Below are 18,314 nucleotides of genomic sequence, written 5' to 3'. Positions count from 1 at the left end.
GCTCATAAATCGCTCGGGAATCCTGGTGATTCCGTCAAAATACTTTCCATCTCTTTCTCTCCTCCTTACCCCAACCCAGAAGACTCCCGAGCCTGATGTCTTGCTTGGACATTGCATCCCATGGGAGATCGTGGCTTCCACATCTGTTTGGTCTTCCTGAAATATCTGACTTGCCGCACTTGTCTTCCCATGGAACTACGAGTCCACCATCGGTAACTTGCATTCGGTGTGGCCTCACTGTGAAGCTTGCAGCCGCTCATCGACCTTGCCGCCTGGCGACAGGTACAATAAGCGACCAAGATGGACACTCGACTTTGCTCATGACTTGACATTGCTCTGATGCTAACCAGTTTCCTCGATACTAACTTGTTCTTCACTTTCATTCTTCTTTTTTTTTGTCATCCCCCACCGCCCTGCTGCTTCACATCTTCTGCATTGTTCCTTGACCGCTAACACGGCTAGACAACGCATGCATGCGTTGTATGGCGGGTTACTGGCTTACGACAGGCGAGACTCTTGCCCAAAAGTGCTGCTAGAATGATCCACAGCCAGGTGAAGTTAGGTTCTCCCTCACCTTGATTTTGTTGTCGTCTGTCCTTTTCTTTTTTCCCACTCCTTCATCCACGATCCTGGGGCTGCCGTTGAGCGCTGGGACTCTTGAGTCTCTTGCCCTCTGGTGATGCCTGGATCCTCTCCCCCGATCGAGCTGGCCGCCTCTCATATGATGGCCGGCCAGCCTATTCCCCTGCTATGCCTGAATTGGGACTTGGCATGGTCTCTACCCCGATTGGGGCTAGAGGCACAGCTCCTGCCGGAACCAGACAAGCGTGATTCCCCACCCGAGTTTCCCATCCCCCCAAGCAGCACTGGCTTTGGCTTTGGTTTTGGCTTTGGTTTTTGGTCGCCTGAGTTCTCAGGCATCTGATCCTGCCGGGCTGCCAGGCTTCCAGGCTAGCCAGGTTGCCCGGTACCTAAGGTAGCTGAGGTCTGAGGTCTGGGGTCTGAGGTTTGAGGTTTGAGGTTTGAGGGAGGTGAGCTCAGTCCAGGCTGGCGTGGGTTCGTTTCCGGCCAGCCTCGCAATCTCGCCTTTTTCCCTTTGGTTCCCCATGGTCCCCCCTCCCTTCCGTCCATTCGAGCTTCCAATTCGTTCCTTGACCGGGCAGCCCGTAGTCGGTTCTGTCCCTTTCGTTCTCCCACGACACCCCCCTCATTCTTCGATTCTGCCGTGTGTATTATTAACCCTCCCCAACGGGGGTTTCAAGGGAAAAAGGCCCCCCCAGAAAAAGAAAAAGAAAAGAGGGAAAAAAGAAAACAAGCCCTTGAAGCTCATCCCAAGGACAACTAACTACTACTACCCAGCACCGACTCCCCAGAACCTGGACGGGTGGGAGAAAAAATTCCACGCCATTCCCTTTTCACTCTGGGTCTTGGACGCGCCGCTTGAATGGCCCATCCGTGGCTTTAGCCTCTGTCTCTCTCTCTCACTCACTCACGCTCTCCCTCCCTCCTCTGATCCTCGCTTCTCTCCCTCTGGCTCTCCTTTCTTCCTCTTCACTTGTCTTCCCTCACCTCTTCCCGATTCACCGTCTCATCTCTCGACTCTCTCTTTCGTCCACCTTTCGTCATACCATTCACCTCTTCCCTCCGACCTATCTTCCTTTTCTAGTCTTTGTCCCCCTACTGCTAACCCTCCTTACGAGCATCATCCTTCTTTGGTCTCTCCACCTTCTCTCTTCACCTCGTATCCTTCGGTCTCCTTGTTCCTCCATGCGATTCGTGGCCCGTCTGCCTATTCCCAATCATCGGTTACCGATCCTCGATCTCCTGCTTTCCAACGGTCGCACGCGCCACCGAGGAAGACGACTCTACTGAGACCTCGAACAACCTGTCCCTTGTCGAATCCTCTAATTCGAACATAATTCTCCACAACCACACGATCCTTCCGTCGCTGAGCAACCGAAAGTCGCTTGTCACCTCGTGCGATTTCATTCCTTTGTGGATCATTCTTCGATAGAGGGCGGCACATTGTGGACTTCATCGTCCGGCACCATCGGTTCTCTAGGTAGACCATCCATCTCGTCACTGTTGACTGTCGTGGGAGTCTAGGCCAGGCGACATATACCAGTGGACGACAGGTGATATGCGTGCTGGGATCTGACAGGTTCCCTCAACCCGTTGGTCCTCTCGAACCACAACAGCGCATTTTTCTGTTCAGCTAGAGAGGGGGTATTCTGTCGGATTATGACAGATACCTCCCCAGTCGCCATCACGCATCCAACCACGGAGCCTTTTCCGGTCACCGTCCCTCTGAACTCGCCCGTCGTTAACGGCGCTATTTCCGACTCGATCGCCCCTGACGAGGAGGAGCCGTACACCATCAAATGCATCTGTGCTTTCGAGGATGATGATGGTAATACGGTCTTCTGCGAAGGGTGTGAAACCTGGCAGCATATTGAATGCTACTACCATGGTCGGGATGTGCCAGAAGTGCATAACTGCGTGGAGTGCGAGCCTCGTCCCCTTGACGGCCGGCGCGCCACTGAGCGACAGAGGCGCCTTAGAGAACAGAGCGACGGCGGTGACCGGAAAGCCAAGCGGTCTGGAGCAAAGAGTCATAAGAAGAAGTCCAAAGAGCACGATGATCAGGTGAACGGCTTCCATCACCGGTCGGAATCGAGTGCTCGGGATCAACCCCTTGCGAAGAAGGTCAAAACTAATCATCGCGCCTCTGGCTCCGTCAGCTCCGTGTCGGGTGTTCCCAACTTCGCCTCTGATGTGCGCAAACGCGCAGCACCCTCCATGAGCCCGACAAAGTCATCAGGTTCCTCCATACCCCTGTATTCACAAGAGTTTCTCCAGCTCTACGATCAAGATAGCAAGGATTATGCAAGCATGGACAGCAATCTGTTCGTTAACCTTCCTCTTGCGGCAGACTTGGCTTCCTGGGTCACAGAGCCGGCGGCTCTCGCCCGGATTGCGAATGGGCGTTCCCTACAAGACATCTTTACGTGGTCTGGTGCAACCCTTGATCGGTCACGCTGGCCGACATTGTCTATTGAGAAGATCACAGATTCCAATATCGAGGTTGAGGGACGACACCCAACATGGAAATTACTCAAGACTCGCGACCATGTGGGCAAGGATGAAATTGTCGGAGAGATTACCGGCAAGATTGGTCTCCTGCGAGACTACTGTCTTAATCCCGATAACCGATGGCAAGAACTCCGTCACCCGGAGCCTTTTGTCTTCTTTCACCCTCAGCTCCCAATTTACGTCGATAGTCGAAATGAAGGGAGCGTGCTTCGCTACGTACGGCGTTCGTGTCGTCCGAATGTCACCATGAAGACCTACATCACGAACCAGGTCGAGTATCACTTTTGCTTTGTTGCTAAGGAAGATATCGCCGCCGACTCCGAAATCACCGCCATGTGGTATCTGGATCCTCAACTATTTGAATCAAGCAATGGTCTAGTCAAGCAGGAATCCAATGACAATGCTCAAGATAATGCAGCGATTTGCATCAGTAATGTCCTCGCCCACTTTGGTGGATGCGCCTGTGTCCCTTCGTCAAATTGTCTGCTGGCTAGCGTTGATCGCCGACGCCACCCGAAGGTGATGGATGCAAATGCGAAGCAGGCGAGTGTTAAACGGAAAAAGACCAAGCCCAAGGCAAATATATCCCCGCCTGCGGCTCTGAGCCGGGCGGGGAGTGAGGTTACCAAGAACCAAGATGAGGAAGATCAGGCCGATAGCCGTTCTGCATCGGGCTCAGTTCGCGGCCAGACTCGCAGCCGTGATCTCACCCCTACGTTACAAACTTCTACCGAAGGTTTTGTACTCGGAGAATCTGAACTCTCAGCCCGGGAAAAGCGCAAGATTGCTGCTGCAGAGAAGAAGTTCCAACAATTAGAGCAAGATCAACAAGCATCACAGAGGAAGAAGAAGCGGACCAGTGGCCAATCCACCCACGGTCCGCGCGACCGCCAGTCACACTCTCCTCCCTCGGGCGGACCTGTGGGCTCACTACCCGGGATGCGTCATGTCTCGCCGCGCAAGACGTCTGGCAGTCACAGCACCCCTTCTGCACGGTCTCCTTTGGGGCATCTACATTACGTGGACTCTGCAATGCAAACAGAACCGGATAGCAGCGATGGTGTGCTCTCGCCGGCCTCGCCTGCTCTGTTATCACCGCGACGGCCAAGTTTCGTCCCCCTAACACAACGGCTGCTGAAGAGGTGTTATTCCGATCGTGTCAAGCTCGAGCAGAGCAGTCCATCGCCTGTTTCACCTCGAACAATCTTTATTGAGCACCAGGACTCGTCGCCTACTTCCATGAGTCCACATGAAGCGGCACCGTTGACAGCCACGACCCCCAGCGCGTCTGCAGAACATCCGGATATAGTGATGAAAGATGTAGATTCGCCCGTGGAGACTTCGCCGTCGCGGTCTTCTGATATGCATCTTGATGCATCCCCGTTGTCAGGACGGGGGTCGATCAAGCCACCATTGCCCCCTCCCTGGCCGTCAACTGCCGCTCATAACGCACGGATACCTAGGAACGTCAAAGATAATCACCGCAACCTCAATCTTCTTCATCTCCCGCTACCCCCCGCTACTACACCCTCACACCAGTCAGCCACCAGCCCGGGTCCTATAGCACCCTCGGTACTATCATCACCTTCCACCGATGCAGCTTCACAGCCCCACGTTCCTACCACCCCTGTCTCTGGCGTGGCAGGCCCTAGCCCGGTGAAAAAGAAACTGAGTCTAGGTGACTATCTCATTCGAAGGGGCACCCTGTCCACACCTACATCTGAGAAGACCCAAGCTCCGGTCACGGCAATGCTCCCACCCACACCAGCTGCTCCGCCTCCGGCCAGCCGTGATGGAGCGACCACCGGACATAACTCGTACGCCCACACCAAGGCGGCCGGGGGACCTGAAATGGCCAAACCAGATGACCGGGGTGCCCAGAATGTCACCTTGAAGGGCATCTCCGGGGTTACGCAGACCTCACACATACCCTCAGCGACGTGACGGTCTGATGTTATCTCCTGTGGACTACTACCCTGAACGCCGGGGGTTGCACGATATAATATGCGTTGATTACTTTCTCTGTGGAACACTTTCTGCTTTTTTATCCGTTCTTCATTATTCTTCTTCGACTTGTACACGATGGGACTTGACAGGCGTTCAGCCGGCGGAGCTATTTTGATTTGACCGGCGTATTCGGCGTGTTGGAAAGGGAGCGGGCTCGGGAAATACTCCGGATGGGTTATGGGCATGGGAAATGGTTTAGGACCTTTACAGGTCATGATGTGAGCACCTGCTTCACGATTGTCGTTATTATTTCTGTCTTCTTCTGTTCTCCCCTTCTATTACTAGGATATTTGTGACATTGCTCTCCAGTGGCGCCGGACTGACGGGCCTGACGGAGCGGATCATGACGAATGAAAGCTTCTTTGAACGTTGTTCGACAGCACCGATCTCGTAGGTGAAGCCTGGTATAGAGGCGAAGCTTGAGTGCCGACCATGGATTGGATACGAGCCGCTTCGGTGACGTCAGTCAGGGTCCCATTCGGCTCAGCATAAACTTTGGACGGTTTCGAAGACACCGGGCCCGAGAATGATACGTGGGTCCATCCCCATGCGTGATCTTAGGATGCAGGATTCGCAGCCTTGCCTCTCCACGGTTGTTCCTGGGGAATCAGGCCTTCCAAACCAGGACGGACCCCGTGATCCGGGCCAGCCATGTGATCGGGAGCTACTCGATCTATCTCTTCAACAATCATCAGTCAACAACTATCCGGCCTACTCATCGCTGTTAGCTGGCTGTGTGCGGTAGGTACTAGGTGGATAAGAACTTCTCATGACTAATTTGGCCAATGGCTATATCGGTCCAGACACCCCCTGAGACAAGCCGGGTAAAGAATTACCAGCTGGGCGTCTGTACCTTGAGACTTTTTCCGCCTGCGCCACTCACCAAATCCTCGTCTACAACACGTCTGAGAGGCATCCACCTGGGCGAAAAAAGCTGCAGGGGCTGCATTCAGCCTTTCTTGGACTGCTTCTAGGCCAATGGAGGGTCTATGGTGCCACAACGATGCATCCATCGCTCTAAGACTTGTTGCGACCTGCCGCATCGGAGAATGTTCTCTCCATCATTGGCTCCTTGTGCTTGGTGATAGCAGGGGCGGCCATGAGCTGCTCCAATCGACTGGTTTCGAGGTAGTCTCGAAGGTATCCAATATCACGGCTGCGTTTCGTTATCGCGGATGTAACAACGGTACGGCTGAGAATTTGTCCGTCCATTACAATAATGAGCTATATCCTTCGGCCAAGAGTAATGAGGCCACGGAAAATGGCTCTCATCATGCTGACTTAGGCTCGGAGAGGGGCCTTCGGGATACCGGCCAGCATGGACTCCTACCAATCTATACGGATCTAAGTTTGGGTTGGGTGTCCAGACAAGCTCATCGAGACGCTAGCCGGCTCCACCGGCCCACCGACAATGACGAGGACGGGTCGTTGGTTGCCTGATAGTCTCATTCCCATCGGATGACATCAGGTCAAGATTGACAGTCGGCTTTCGGCTTTCCGAACGGTGGCTACAAAACCACCAAGTATATATTTCCCAACGATGTGCGAGGTGGTTCCTAATTGATATCAAACAGTTTCGGGATCATTTTCCAATCAAAAGCATCCCTTTCCTTTTTTCCTCGAGCACATCTACGCCATGGTTGTTAACATCACCGCCGAAGATCCCCAGCCCACAATCCACAGCCACATCAATGGCACCACAGAGGAGATTCTCGACCGGCTCTGTGTCACGGAGCTTTTGAAGGGCTGGCCGGTATACCGAGATGCATCTGAGTGGGCTCACTACCGGAACTGTTTCGCCGAACAGGCTTATATCTTTACCAGTTCGTTTCCCTGTCTCTTTCTTTCGACCCTGACTCGTGCAAGCCTTGCTAATTGTATTTAACCATATACAGCATGGAGCGGTGGGATGCCGATCGATGAGTTCATCGAAGTTTCGAAGAAAGGCCGCCGAAACGGTGATCACATCATGCATCGTGAGAACGGTACTCTGGTGGAGCTGAACTCCAAGACGGGCCGCGCCGTGGGCAAGATGAAGGCGACCATCACACAACGCTTCTCGTTCGATGGCGTGGAGTTTGATGTGGAATGTGACTGCCGGTTTATCATGTGGTGCCAGAAGGACCCGACTGGGTGGAAGGTTCACTACAAGCGTCTGTTCTACGAGAAGGACAAGATCCTGCCCGTGGATGGCAAGAATGTGCCCGATTTCTCGGTAGAGGAACTCAAGCCTTACCCCTATGGCTACCGGTACCTGGGGGCTTGCCAGGCGAGATTGGGCCACAAGATCAAGTTGGACCTGCCGACCATGGAGGACAATGACAAATTCCGGGGCATGTACGAGGCCATGGAGCAGTGGCTGCGGGGAGAGGATATTAAGGAGACCCTAGGAATCCCGCAGTGAACAAACCTACGATAATCTGTTTTGTACATAGATAAGCATGAGAATAATATGATGGATCATCATGACTGGTTTCTGGATGAATCATCCTTGAGCCTCGGTGGATTGCGGGGTAACCTTGGATCCGTCCTTTCTCTCTCTCTCTCTCTCTCTCTCTCTCTCTCTCTCTCTCTCTCTCTCTCTCTCTCTCTCTCTCTCTCTCTCTCTCTCTCTCTCTCTCTCTCTCTCTCCTTTTTTTCCCTGCCTCACTTCTGCCTTCCATTCCATATCGCCTGGCTTCGTCGAACATGGCATCCCAAGAGTTGACGGAGTACCCATCTCGATTTCATTCCTCGCCTCGGCCATCAATAGATGAGTCAAATGATACCCCGCGTTCTGAACTGGAGCAACGTCCACTGCCACTTGTAGACCAAGGCAGAGGCGCCTGGTTGATGCTTGCCTCGTGCTGCTTGATTCAATTGCCGGTCTGGGGTATACATTGATTTGAACCAGCTGCAGATATATGCTCACGCACGACGGCCAGGTTTTTCTCTTGTTTCCGGCCTCTTCCAGGAATACTTTTCGACACATAGTGATCTCGAGAGAGGTAAAGGGGGCCTGGCAATGGTGGGAACAACGTCAACGGTTGCCAGCTGCTCCAATTACGATCATGCTCCTTCCACAAAGCTGACATTCCTTCTGATAGGGAATTCTTTATCTCCTGTCACCTGTGACGTTCACGCTTCTGACTCGCTATCCATATCTACAAAAGTACTGCGCGTCGATCGGACTGGTCCTCAGCGTTGGCGGCTCTCTGCTCTCTTCTTTTTCCACCACCGTCTGGCAATTGATCGCGACCCAGGGCGTGATTTGTGGCCTCGGAAATGGCCTCGTCTTCAGCCCTACCACCCTCTATTTAGACCAGTGGTTTATTCGCCGCAAAGGTCTCGCGTATGGAATCATGTGGGCTGCCAAAAGCATCTCCGGCGTCGCTCTACCCTTTGTGGCGAGTGCCTGTCTCGACCAGTTTGGAGCCAGTACGACTTTGAGGGCATGGACGGTAGTCACGGTCAGTTTTTGATGGCTCATGATTCATACTCAGTCTGACCAGACATCGTAGTTACTCACCACCCTTGCGGCCTTGTATTCTATCAGGCCACGGATCCCACCGGCACCATCAACTGCCCCTCAGCCACTAGACCTTGCTTTCTTGAAGCTGGCCACGTTCTGGATGCTTCAACTAGGGAATATAATCCAGAGCTTCGGTTACTTCTTGCCCAGCACCTATCTACCGTCCTATTCAACCACTGCAGCGGGTCTATCTGACACCACAGGGACCCTTCTTTTAGCACTTTTCAACGCCACGTCCGTGGTTGGAGGGATAGTGTTAGGATCTCTTTGTGATCGCTTTGCCGTTACCAACATCATGTTGCTCTCCTCCGTAGGCTCGGGGCTCTCTGTCCTGCTGTTCTGGGGCCTATCGATATCCCCCTCTTCTGGAAGCTATCCACAAGCTGCCATTGCCCTTCTAGTCCTCTTTTCTATCACGTACGGATTCTTCGCCGGCGGTTTCAGTTCCACTTGGTCGGGAGTGCTCACCCAGGTCAAGCGCGAGGTGCCATCTTTGGAAACAGGATTGGTTTTCGGGCTGCTGGCTGGAGGTAGGGGCATTGGCAGTGTCATCAGTGGCCCGCTGAGCTCAGCTCTCATGCAACAGGGCTCGCTAACGGGAAAGGCGAGCGGTGGGATCGGGTATGCCACCGACTACGGATCGTTGATTCTTTTCACGGGCGTGACGGCTATTTTCGGGGGATGGAGCTGGATGTGGCATCATCTCAAGACTGGTTCTGATAGATAGGATTGACAGTCGAGAATAATGTAGAAGTATTCGAGGCGTTGGCAAGCCACCGCCTATACAAAGCGGGCAAGATCACGTGCGCGCCGCAGTTCCTGCGCATCGCCAAGTCGAGGACGTGAAGCTGCGAGTAACACCGTCCATCGTCGTCCATTGCCATCCACCTGCTCACTTTCCTGGACCCTCGGAGCGGTGGTAGCATCTATTCATCCTCATACGCCATTATGGCCACTGATCCCTCTCTCCAAGACCCCCTCCTTTCGCTGCGTCGCGCCATCGCGGCCGGGACCCTTCCCACGCCGACAACCTCCAGCGACCTCTCGGATCAGAATGCCACCGACGACCTAGCGAAAGCCACCCATCTGTACTTCCAAAACCCCCTTCCTCAGAATATCTCCCTCAACACACCTACCCGCTTCGTCTCCAGCTCCTCCGACTCCGCTGTCGACCTCCGCAGCATCTTCTTCGCGTGGCAGAAGAAAGATGTTGCGATTCCTGAGTACATCGCCTCTGCACAGGAACTCAACGAGTCACTAAAGCAAAAGGAGCGCCGGGAAGGCGATGAGGAGGAGAAAGTTCAGAACCTGGTCTTCGTTGAGCGCCTGGATCTCCTCACCTGGTTGGAGGGCGCGTCTGATGAGAGTGAGTACATCAAGCCGTTGGAGGGTGCCGCGGCGGCTGCAGCGGCGGCTTCTGCAGCTGCCCAGGCACAGGCTTCGGCGAACATCGCCTCGGGTGCTGCAGGAGGTGTTTCTGCGGTGCCCAGTGGTGCACCCGGGGGTCCTGCGCAGACTCAGCAGGGCAAGGCGGCCAAGGTCATTGATCCCAGGCTGCAGGAGATTTACAACGGAGAGCGTAAGATGGGAGATCGGAATAGCGTTCTACGGGGTATCAAACCAACGGTAGGCTCCAGGCGGGAAATGAGAAACGCTGTCCACCAATGCTAATTTCCATAGGACTTCTCTCACGTCCGCAAAACCGCCGAATCCATCCTGGGACGCAACCGCTCACGGCCAGGCCAATACCCTGCAGGCGTAAAAGCCGGCAGCAAGCCACAGTCGATGGTGGTTCCCTCACCATCCGCTGGTCTCTCCCAGTCGCGCAAGGGAAGCTCCAAGACGCAAGACCCGATCATCCTCCTCTCGCCCTCGGCCTCGTCCCTCATCCGCATGTCCAACGTGCGCTCCTTCCTACAAGACGGCGTTTTCATTCCCCCCGATCACAGCAGCCTCTCCATGTCGAATTCCAACATCCTCTACATCTCCCGCCCGCTACGCATGAATTCGGACCCGTCCGGCTCCTCTCTGCGGCCGGGCGGAGGCAACTCCTCGCAGATTACATCCCGAAAACCCACCCGCTTCATCCTGGTCGATAGCACGGCCAACTTCCGTCCGGATTACTGGCAGCGTCTGGTCGCGGTGTTCACGACGGGCCAGACCTGGCAGTTCAAGTCATACAAGTGGTCGTCCCCGCCGGAGCTCTTCAAACACGCCACCGGCGTCCACGTCGGTTGGCGTGGCGATGATGTGCCCCGGGAAGTGCGTAGCTGGGGTCGTGGCGTGCAGAGCTTCGGAGTCGAACGTTGGGATGAGAAGGGTGGTGCCCATGGCGCAGGTCGGTGGCGTGATCGGGAAGTCGTCGAGGGGATCTGGACGGCCATTGAAGAGGGGATGAGACAGCGAGGCTGGGGGACCAAGTAGAAACTGTCATGTTTCACCTGGCCTCGTTCTCTCTTCATCCCCAAATTTAGACCTGTCCGTCCGTGCGAACAAGAAAAAATTGAGGGATAATCCGAAACAAGCACCGATTCATGATCAACATCTCCGTCATCTCCTGTCCACCTATCGAACCTTATGGTCTGACCTAGCCGTTCTATCCGAGGTCTCAATCCACTTCCTATCTATTGAATGGATGGGAAAACAAGCAGACAAATCCCCCCAAAAATCTACGACTACAATTACTATCAGCCCCCATAATAAACTCCCATCCTTCCTTCCCCCACCCTCCATCCGGAAATTGCGGAGGAGATATCCCCAAATTCGGGCTAAACTCCGGACGGCAGAACTCCGCTGCGTTTGGATTCAACAGATCACCATTCATACGAGGCTATCTATCCATCTATCTATCTATATCTCGCATCATGTTATCTATCCTTCCACTTTGGTTTCATACAATGGCGTATGGCGGTCCTTTGGCGTTGCATTTCACCTTTTTTCCTCTTATTTTCGTTCTATCTTTCTGCCTGTGTATAACCTTACATAACCTAGCTTAGTACTTAACTTAGATTATCGTCATATCATACCTATTCTATTTATACTACTACTACTACTCCTAGGTATCCTTCGTATCTCCGAGAACCTAGAAATCCTTCCCTTCTACATTATCCTATTTAGTCCTAGTAAGAGCCAACTCTATCCTTCATCCCTACCTACCTACCTATCTACCCTACCTACTCCGTATTCACTACCCATCTAGGTAATACCCAACCACGGGGTAGGTACCCAAGTACCCAAGTACCAAACCTGAATTACCTACCTAGGATCAATCAATAATACAGTAGTAGTCAGGCATAGAACAGTTCAGCAGATTCTCATATCCAAACAAAACAGCATAACCCTCACCACCACCATACATACTCACAAACAAACAAGCATCGAGCAATCAACCAACCAACCAACCAATCAATCAAACACAAAACCATGCATACACAATCACAATCACAGATAACAAACAAACAAACCCCGACCCCGATCCCGACCCCGCCTCCGACCCCGAATTAAACCAAACCAAGTCAAGTGATATCACGTATATACGCCAAAGAATGCATCCAGCACTCACGTGTTCAACCACGTGTCTCGCCATGTGGGTTGTATGGCTTGGACCAGTAAGGAGGGACTTGTTTGCGTCATTGGGACTAACTACTGTTATTTATTATTACGTATGGATAAGAGGGGGAAAAAAAAGCTAATTGCTGGATACGAGATCGGGTAGATGGATGGATGGATTTGACGGTCGGGTTTTGGTTGGGGTTGGGATTGCCGAGGTAGGTGGGATGGAAGGAAATACTGAATCCGGAGGGGCATGGTCCGGAGTAGGTAAGGTGAGTGAGTAATTTAATAACTCTCGTGTTTTAATGATGTTGCCTACGGGATGGATGGATGGATGTATTTGAATGGTCTTTGTTTGGATTTCTTTGGCGAGGTTTGTTTGTTCTCGTAGATTTAGTAGTGACAAGTTATGGAATGAAAGATAGATAAAAATCGCTGTACCCTGAAAATGCAAATCAAATGCGCGTATCCATGCTCGATGCAGGGGGGCGTATGACAACATACACATCAACTCTGAACAAAGGAAATAAGTTGTATATAAGGGGGAAAAAAATCCAGGAGAAAGGAAATCTTGAGAATCATGCAGGTATGCAACAGGAGAAAAGGAAATCAAGAACCGAGAATTAAACGCCGCTCTAATGCTGGAATACTTCTCGTGTTTCAGCCTTCTCTTCAGTCTCCGTCCATGCATCAGGGTTCAGATGTAGGAAATTCAAGGAAATAAAAACCAAGGAAAGGAAATGGTGTATTAAAAAAAAGGTTCGGTTCCGGCATCTCTATCACATGATCCATAGATCGTAACGTCTTTCAGTGGTCGTGCTGACTTGATCACCATGGATCCCTGGCCGGCAATGGCAAGCGGCGTGGCGGGACCCAAGTGGCAACCAAGGGAAAGAGATTATAGAAACAGAAGAGCGTTCGTGTCGGAGACGCATAACGTGTATCATGTCGTGTCAGGAGTTTGGGAGGGTTCCAAACTTTTGGTGGGGGTTGCTGGCTAGGCCGGGCCTCGTCGACATTAGGCGGGGCGAGTCAGAGCAAGCCAAATCATGTTCAAATCGTTCCGTTAATTAGCACCGCGCTGCGCAGTATGGTGTGTTTCATCTTTGATCGGTGAAGTCCGAGAGCGAGCCACGTGCCGTCAGATCCTTTAGTAATCATCAAGGTCAAGGCCTGCTCGGTCAGGATTCGGATCCCTGCATGACACACATGGTGCCCCTATCATGATCGGGCTGAGCGGCTCGCCGAGCGCTCCGGGACTGGGGCAGAAGTGGGCGAGTAAGCCCTTGGGGCGCCAATCAAGTCCACATCATGCTCCTGGAGGATGCTCGCACACTTGGGATCGCGCAGGAACTTGGGAACGGAGTCCTGTTGCACATTAGTACCACGCTAGGATCGCAACCTGGTCGGGAACTTACACTTGACATGAGCTTGAAGACCGAGGTCTGAGCCATCTCGAACAGATGCACCACCTCCTGGAGACTCTTCAACATCGATTCATCATCGCCTACAGCCTTGGTCATGCGACTGGCCAGGCTGTTGCGCAGCGCGTGGTCGATGTTCAGTTCACAAGGAGATCCAGGCGCGAGGAACGCGTTGTAGAGACCTGTCGAATCAATTAGATGCGAATGACCCAAATACATTCTAGTGGGGAAAGCTTACCGTATGCCGCCGCAAGGGTCTCGCGGACAGAATCCGGCTTCCTGAACGTGCCCAGTTTCTCAGCCTTGTGGTAGGCCGACGTGAATTCCGACACGTCGATGTAGAACGCCAAATTCTCCTCACAGAGCGAGAAGCGAAGGAATTCGCGGAACAAAAGTCGCAGGGCAGGGTCGTGAAGGATGTGGTTCAAACGGGCATTGTTGGAATCCTTCGGGATACCCCGATTGTCGTACATGGTAGTTTCACGAGACTTGTCCCGTGCGATCCAACCGCAAACTCTCTGGCCCCGATCCGTCATTCCGTAGATCGCGTTCTTCGAAGGCTGGAAAGCAACTATCGAGTCGTCTGGTTGGTTGATAAAACGGTCTTCCTGCAACATCGTGATCAAACCGTACTTGACGAAAAGCTCGGCAATCAAAACCGTCTCGCGGCGCTCGATCGTGGTCGAACAGTCCATCAACCAATCAACCGCGGCCTTGCCGGTAAACGTGTTGACGAAGGTTTTGTCATTGATCTTGCGCTCCTTGGCCATCTTCACGCCGACCAAACCGTTCGAATAATCACTCAAAGAGTCCGAATCCGACGTGGAAATGCTGCTCTTCACATTAGGACCATCCTGCCCCGCGAAGCGGCGGAAGATAACTTCAATAGTTGCTCGATCGTGTGACAGCTTGTCGGTCTCGGTATCGCGCTCCAGGTTGACCAATTGCATTGTGTTGCGGGGCGACTCCAAAACGTCAATCACATGGCGAGCAGTAATACCGTTCCTCTGGCAGAATCTTTGCAGGATATTGATGCCCTTCGGGGTAAGCTGGTACAACGCGCCCTTCAACGGGAATATTTGTGCCGCCTTGCCATCCACAGACTCGATAAAGCGGGCGTCGACAAACCGTTGGCAGACCGAGCGAGCCATTTCCTTGGCCATGGAAAAAGTCGTGGTCGTGGTCGTGGTGACGATACGAGAGGGGTCTTTCGGGTCGGGCATGCGATTCGATTGGGAGAACTTGAGGGATCCAAGATTGTTGATTGCTTCTTCCGAGGTGAACGAGTGGTCATATTTCGTAAATCGTACACGATGCGAATCCAACTTCAAGCTGACCATCAATGTCGAGAAAAGGTCCATGAAATCCTAGCAAAACCATCCTTGTTAACAAAACCGCCCTGGATTCCAGATTCACTTCCTCTCGCCCTGCCGGCCACTTTAGCGCATAACTGGGTCATCTTACCTTTGTGAATGGACGATCATCTTCCGTCATACGCAACAAACGCGACGAGGTTTGATGCATCTTGGCGGGGGACACAGAAGGTCCGAGTTCGGGCAGTTGCTCAAGAGGGGACGGGGCACGCTGAAGAGTGTAACGGCGCCTCTCAACAGAATTAGTCTGCTGTTCAACCACAGCGGGGACACAACGGTTAGTAGCGGCGTCAATGGGCGCAGGGCTCGACCGTTCACTACTGGCGCTACCGTCGGACAATGGCGGAGTCAACGGCGTGGCACTGAGCACTTCGCTGATGCTGACCTGCGAGGCCTTCCGCGAATGCTTGGACAGACTTCCCGATGAGGCGGAGGAGCGGAGGGGGTAATTCGGGCCTCCAATGGCGGAGAGATTGGCGAGAGCGTTTGAGGTCTTCTCACGAGCTAGTGCAGCGAAGGACCGGCGATTGCGACGAGAGATAGATCCAATGACTGAGCCTGTAAAGCTGATTGGGTTGGTGGTAGTAGCCGTGGGCTGGGAGGGGGCGACAACAGCGGAGGGTGCGGAGTTGTGCTGAAGAGAGGGAGCGGAAGCAGTACGAGGACGACTTTCAACCGGGGAGGAAGAGACCGGGATAGGAACAGCAAAAGATCGGGGAGGTTGAGAGTAAAGAAGGTGAGAGGAAGGAGGAGAGCCTTGGTCGAGAGAAGCGGAGGATATGGTTGGCATTGAATAGTGCGAACCAAGACGGAGTGGGAGAAAAGAGGAGGTGGGAATGTGTATGTATGTATGAATGGGTAAAGAAAAAAAAAAGGGTAAAAAAAAATCGTTATTCGAAAAGGGAGAAAAGAGGGTCAAGGGCAAAAAAAAAGAAGGGGAGGGTGGAGGGGTGGGTGTATGTATGGATAAGGGAAAGCAAAGGGAAAAATAAAATAAAAATATAATAATAATAATGAAATAAAACACGAGATAAAATAATAGCCCTTTTCAGTGAAGGGAGAGAGAAAGGCCCAAAAATCGAAGCCAGTTGGAACAGACCCAGAAAAAATTGGAAAAAGTAAAATAAAATAAAATCGAAACTCAGTGACGAAAAGAGCAAGCGGGGAATTTCGGTCGGTGGTTTAGTCAGGTATTTGTACAAGACAGTAACGTGGATTTGACTTCCCAGAGTTGGAGTACGATCTGGCTTTGGTACAGTGGATGTATCGTATGGATCCCTTACAGCGAGCGAGCAGAGGCAGCAAAAGAATGAGAAGGGAAGAAAGAGGGAAAGGATGAGCAGAAACCAAGTGAACAGCGGCTGCTCAAGAGGGTCTCCAGGGGCGTGAAGAATCAGGCCTGTCATTCTTGACCCACTGTGCACGCGGACGGTTTCATGCACCAGACAACGTGGGCCAAGGGCAAAGGTGGACGGATCGTCCTTTGGGGCGATCAGAGGCCGGCTTCCCTGCAGAGTCCGGCAGGGTGGGATGGATCATGGGTGGGATGGCAATGGGCTGGGAGCCTGCGACGGGCAATGCCCTCCGGAAGGCTACCTTGGGTAAGGTTACCACTGCAGCCCTCCTTCCCCTTAGCAAGCATCACTGTTTTCGTCTGACATGAGGGGACTGGGGAGGGGGCTACAACGTAAATTGAGTTAAATTCTCCCTCTTTGTCAGTTTTCTTTATTTTTTTATTTTTATTTATCCCTGCCTGTCATGGTTTGATGCAAGGAGATCCCTGGACGGTGAAGGCGACCAGGGCCTGCCTCTTCCTCCCGGCTTGTATTAGGATGGTGTATCGTACCCGTGTCACGTAACGTATCGTTCTTAGAGATACCTTTGCTCCGTCTCAACCACCTCCAAGTGGGCCGGTTTCCAAAATTGCTGGCGTCGGATGATCAGCGAAATCTACGCCTGGGGAGGGTTTCAACTTTCCACCAGATCACGCAGCGTTCGCGGCAGCAGCGACGGGATTACTGGTGGATATGGTTCCCGAGAGACGGGGAGGGCTGTAGAAATGGAATCAAGATATATCTATAGAACAGAAAGGAGGAAACAAGCAAATGGCCATAATCACCATCATCGACACTAATTGCTGCAAAGCCATCGGAGTGATGCGACTTGGCTATTGGTTTATCTGCCTTTGCCCATTACTAATGTGCATCTGAAGTTCCCACCGTATCTCTTATCATATGACGACGAGATCGCTTCTCTACCCGAATGTAGCTCTACTGTGTACTGTGTACACTGTACAGCAATTTAGCGCAGCGCACGTTATCCCTCCAGTGATGCGAGCAGAAAACGTGGCAAGCACGCTTCTTCTGCCTGTCGTACTCTTGTGTGCTACGGTGCTGTCCACGGGATTGGGCAGCTGCCGCCAAAGGTACATACGTCGCTGGCCAGACCGACCAGCAGCAGGGAGTATTTAGCGCCAAGCCCGTCACGTTACCATGCACCTTCCCTCTGTAGAAAGCAAGACTTCATCGAGCCTGGTCGGCCTCCAAGTAGTAACGATCATCCTTGAGTCATTACCGGAAAATCCCCCAGCACGGCAGCCACTCAGCGGGCCTCGTAACGAACACTTGCAGGCAGGCTCTTGCCAAAGGAAGCCTAGTGCGCCACTAGTACCAGAGCGAAGTGCTCGCCAATTTACACTGGCGAACACCGACTTCCATCATTGATTGATTCCCCACCCCCATCCCAGGCCGGACGACCCATCACCTCATGGCCCTACAGGCTAGAGCCTGTGTTTAGGCTTCGTCTACTTCCACATGCACCCTCATCATCTTTATTATTGATATCCTCCCCTGTCCATTCCCCAACAACGGCGACGATGATCCCAAATTGTTGCCCATCTCTGGTATAGTGCAGCCTCGCAAAGCCGTCTCTTCTTTCCGCCCGCCCACGTGGGCAACCCTCCCGAACAAAACCTTGTTGCGTTCTGATTCGGACCAAGCGAACCAAGCAATTCCCTGATGCCGATCAATAATATTTACGTGGGACTAAAGTCATGACTATCTATCTGGCCGGGAGCCTCAGGCCCCCCAACTTCCCGGGCAGGCATCTGGGGAGCCACGAGAATGGATATATCATTTCCAACCCCCTAGGCTAAGGTTCGGGGGGTCACTTTGTGTAGGGAGTCAAACGGGAACTATTTGCAATGCTGCATGTGATGAAAGTCTATGGTCCAGTTCTGATCTGATCGGTCCAGACAACTAGCGGGCTGCCAACAGCAGCAACAGGAGCAACGAACCCCTGCCGGATCGCGTCTCAATAATGTGATCGAGACGATCAAGTTTCAGGCCAGGCCTC

The 18,314-nt window shown here is 52.7% G+C and overlaps 7 protein-coding genes across 7 annotated transcripts; 5 read left to right on the top strand and 2 right to left on the bottom strand.

Moving 5' to 3' along the window:
* The first annotated feature begins 1,015 nt into the window (after positions 1-1,015).
* BO94DRAFT_110572 (uncharacterized protein) lies at positions 1,016-2,207 on the top strand. Its single transcript, XM_025605503.1, has one exon. The coding sequence runs from the start codon at positions 1,107-1,109 to the stop codon at positions 1,917-1,919; it is 813 nt and encodes a 270-aa protein (XP_025466624.1). The 5' UTR covers positions 1,016-1,106; the 3' UTR covers positions 1,920-2,207.
* BO94DRAFT_110556 (putative PHD finger and SET domain protein) lies at positions 2,081-5,470 on the top strand. The gene is made up of 2 exons (XM_025605502.1): positions 2,081-5,318; positions 5,410-5,470. Exon 1 carries the CDS (start codon positions 2,242-2,244, stop codon positions 5,035-5,037), a length of 2,796 nt encoding a protein of 931 aa, XP_025466623.1. The 5' UTR covers positions 2,081-2,241; the 3' UTR covers positions 5,038-5,318; positions 5,410-5,470.
* A 1,168-nt stretch (positions 5,471-6,638) lies between these two features.
* Positions 6,639-7,574, top strand: BO94DRAFT_110550 (nuclear transport factor 2 family protein). Its single transcript, XM_025605501.1, has 2 exons — positions 6,639-6,923; positions 6,996-7,574. The coding sequence occupies exons 1-2, from the start codon at positions 6,737-6,739 to the stop codon at positions 7,502-7,504; spliced, it is 696 nt and encodes a 231-aa protein (XP_025466622.1). The 5' UTR covers positions 6,639-6,736; the 3' UTR covers positions 7,505-7,574.
* Positions 7,575-7,788: 214 nt separating this feature from the next.
* Positions 7,789-9,464, top strand: BO94DRAFT_519002 (putative MFS monocarboxylate transporter; the record flags this gene model as incomplete). The annotated part of the gene is made up of 4 exons (XM_025610051.1): positions 7,789-7,972; positions 8,025-8,125; positions 8,187-8,549; positions 8,601-9,464. The coding sequence occupies 4 exons, from the start codon at positions 7,789-7,791 to the stop codon at positions 9,336-9,338; spliced, it is 1,386 nt and encodes a 461-aa protein (XP_025466621.1). The 3' UTR covers positions 9,339-9,464.
* Positions 9,465-9,559: 95 nt separating this feature from the next.
* Positions 9,560-11,035, top strand: BO94DRAFT_547275 (CDC73 C-terminal domain-containing protein; the record flags this gene model as incomplete). The annotated part of the gene is made up of 2 exons (XM_025613324.1): positions 9,560-10,237; positions 10,292-11,035. 2 exons carry the CDS (start codon positions 9,560-9,562, stop codon positions 11,033-11,035), a joined length of 1,422 nt encoding a protein of 473 aa, XP_025466620.1.
* A 2,084-nt stretch (positions 11,036-13,119) lies between these two features.
* Positions 13,120-16,073, bottom strand: flbA (developmental regulator FlbA). Its single transcript, XM_025605499.1, has 4 exons — positions 15,052-16,073; positions 13,826-14,954; positions 13,582-13,769; positions 13,120-13,531 (listed from the first exon to the last, which is right to left on the bottom strand). Exons 1-4 carry the CDS (start codon positions 15,748-15,750, stop codon positions 13,385-13,387), a joined length of 2,163 nt encoding a protein of 720 aa, XP_025466619.1. The 5' UTR covers positions 15,751-16,073; the 3' UTR covers positions 13,120-13,384.
* BO94DRAFT_110480 (uncharacterized protein) lies at positions 15,630-16,631 on the bottom strand. Its single transcript, XM_025605500.1, has one exon. The coding sequence runs from the start codon at positions 16,364-16,366 to the stop codon at positions 15,851-15,853; it is 516 nt and encodes a 171-aa protein (XP_025466618.1). The 5' UTR covers positions 16,367-16,631; the 3' UTR covers positions 15,630-15,850.
* Positions 16,632-18,314: the final 1,683 nt, after the last annotated feature.

The sequence above is a fragment of the Aspergillus sclerotioniger genome (assembly GCF_003184525.1).
Source record: "Aspergillus sclerotioniger CBS 115572 chromosome Unknown BO94scaffold_17, whole genome shotgun sequence".
In the NCBI taxonomy this organism is placed as follows: domain Eukaryota; kingdom Fungi; phylum Ascomycota; class Eurotiomycetes; order Eurotiales; family Aspergillaceae; genus Aspergillus; species Aspergillus sclerotioniger.
Note: the sequence above shows the minus strand (reverse complement) of the source record. Positions and strands in the feature narration are given on the sequence as shown.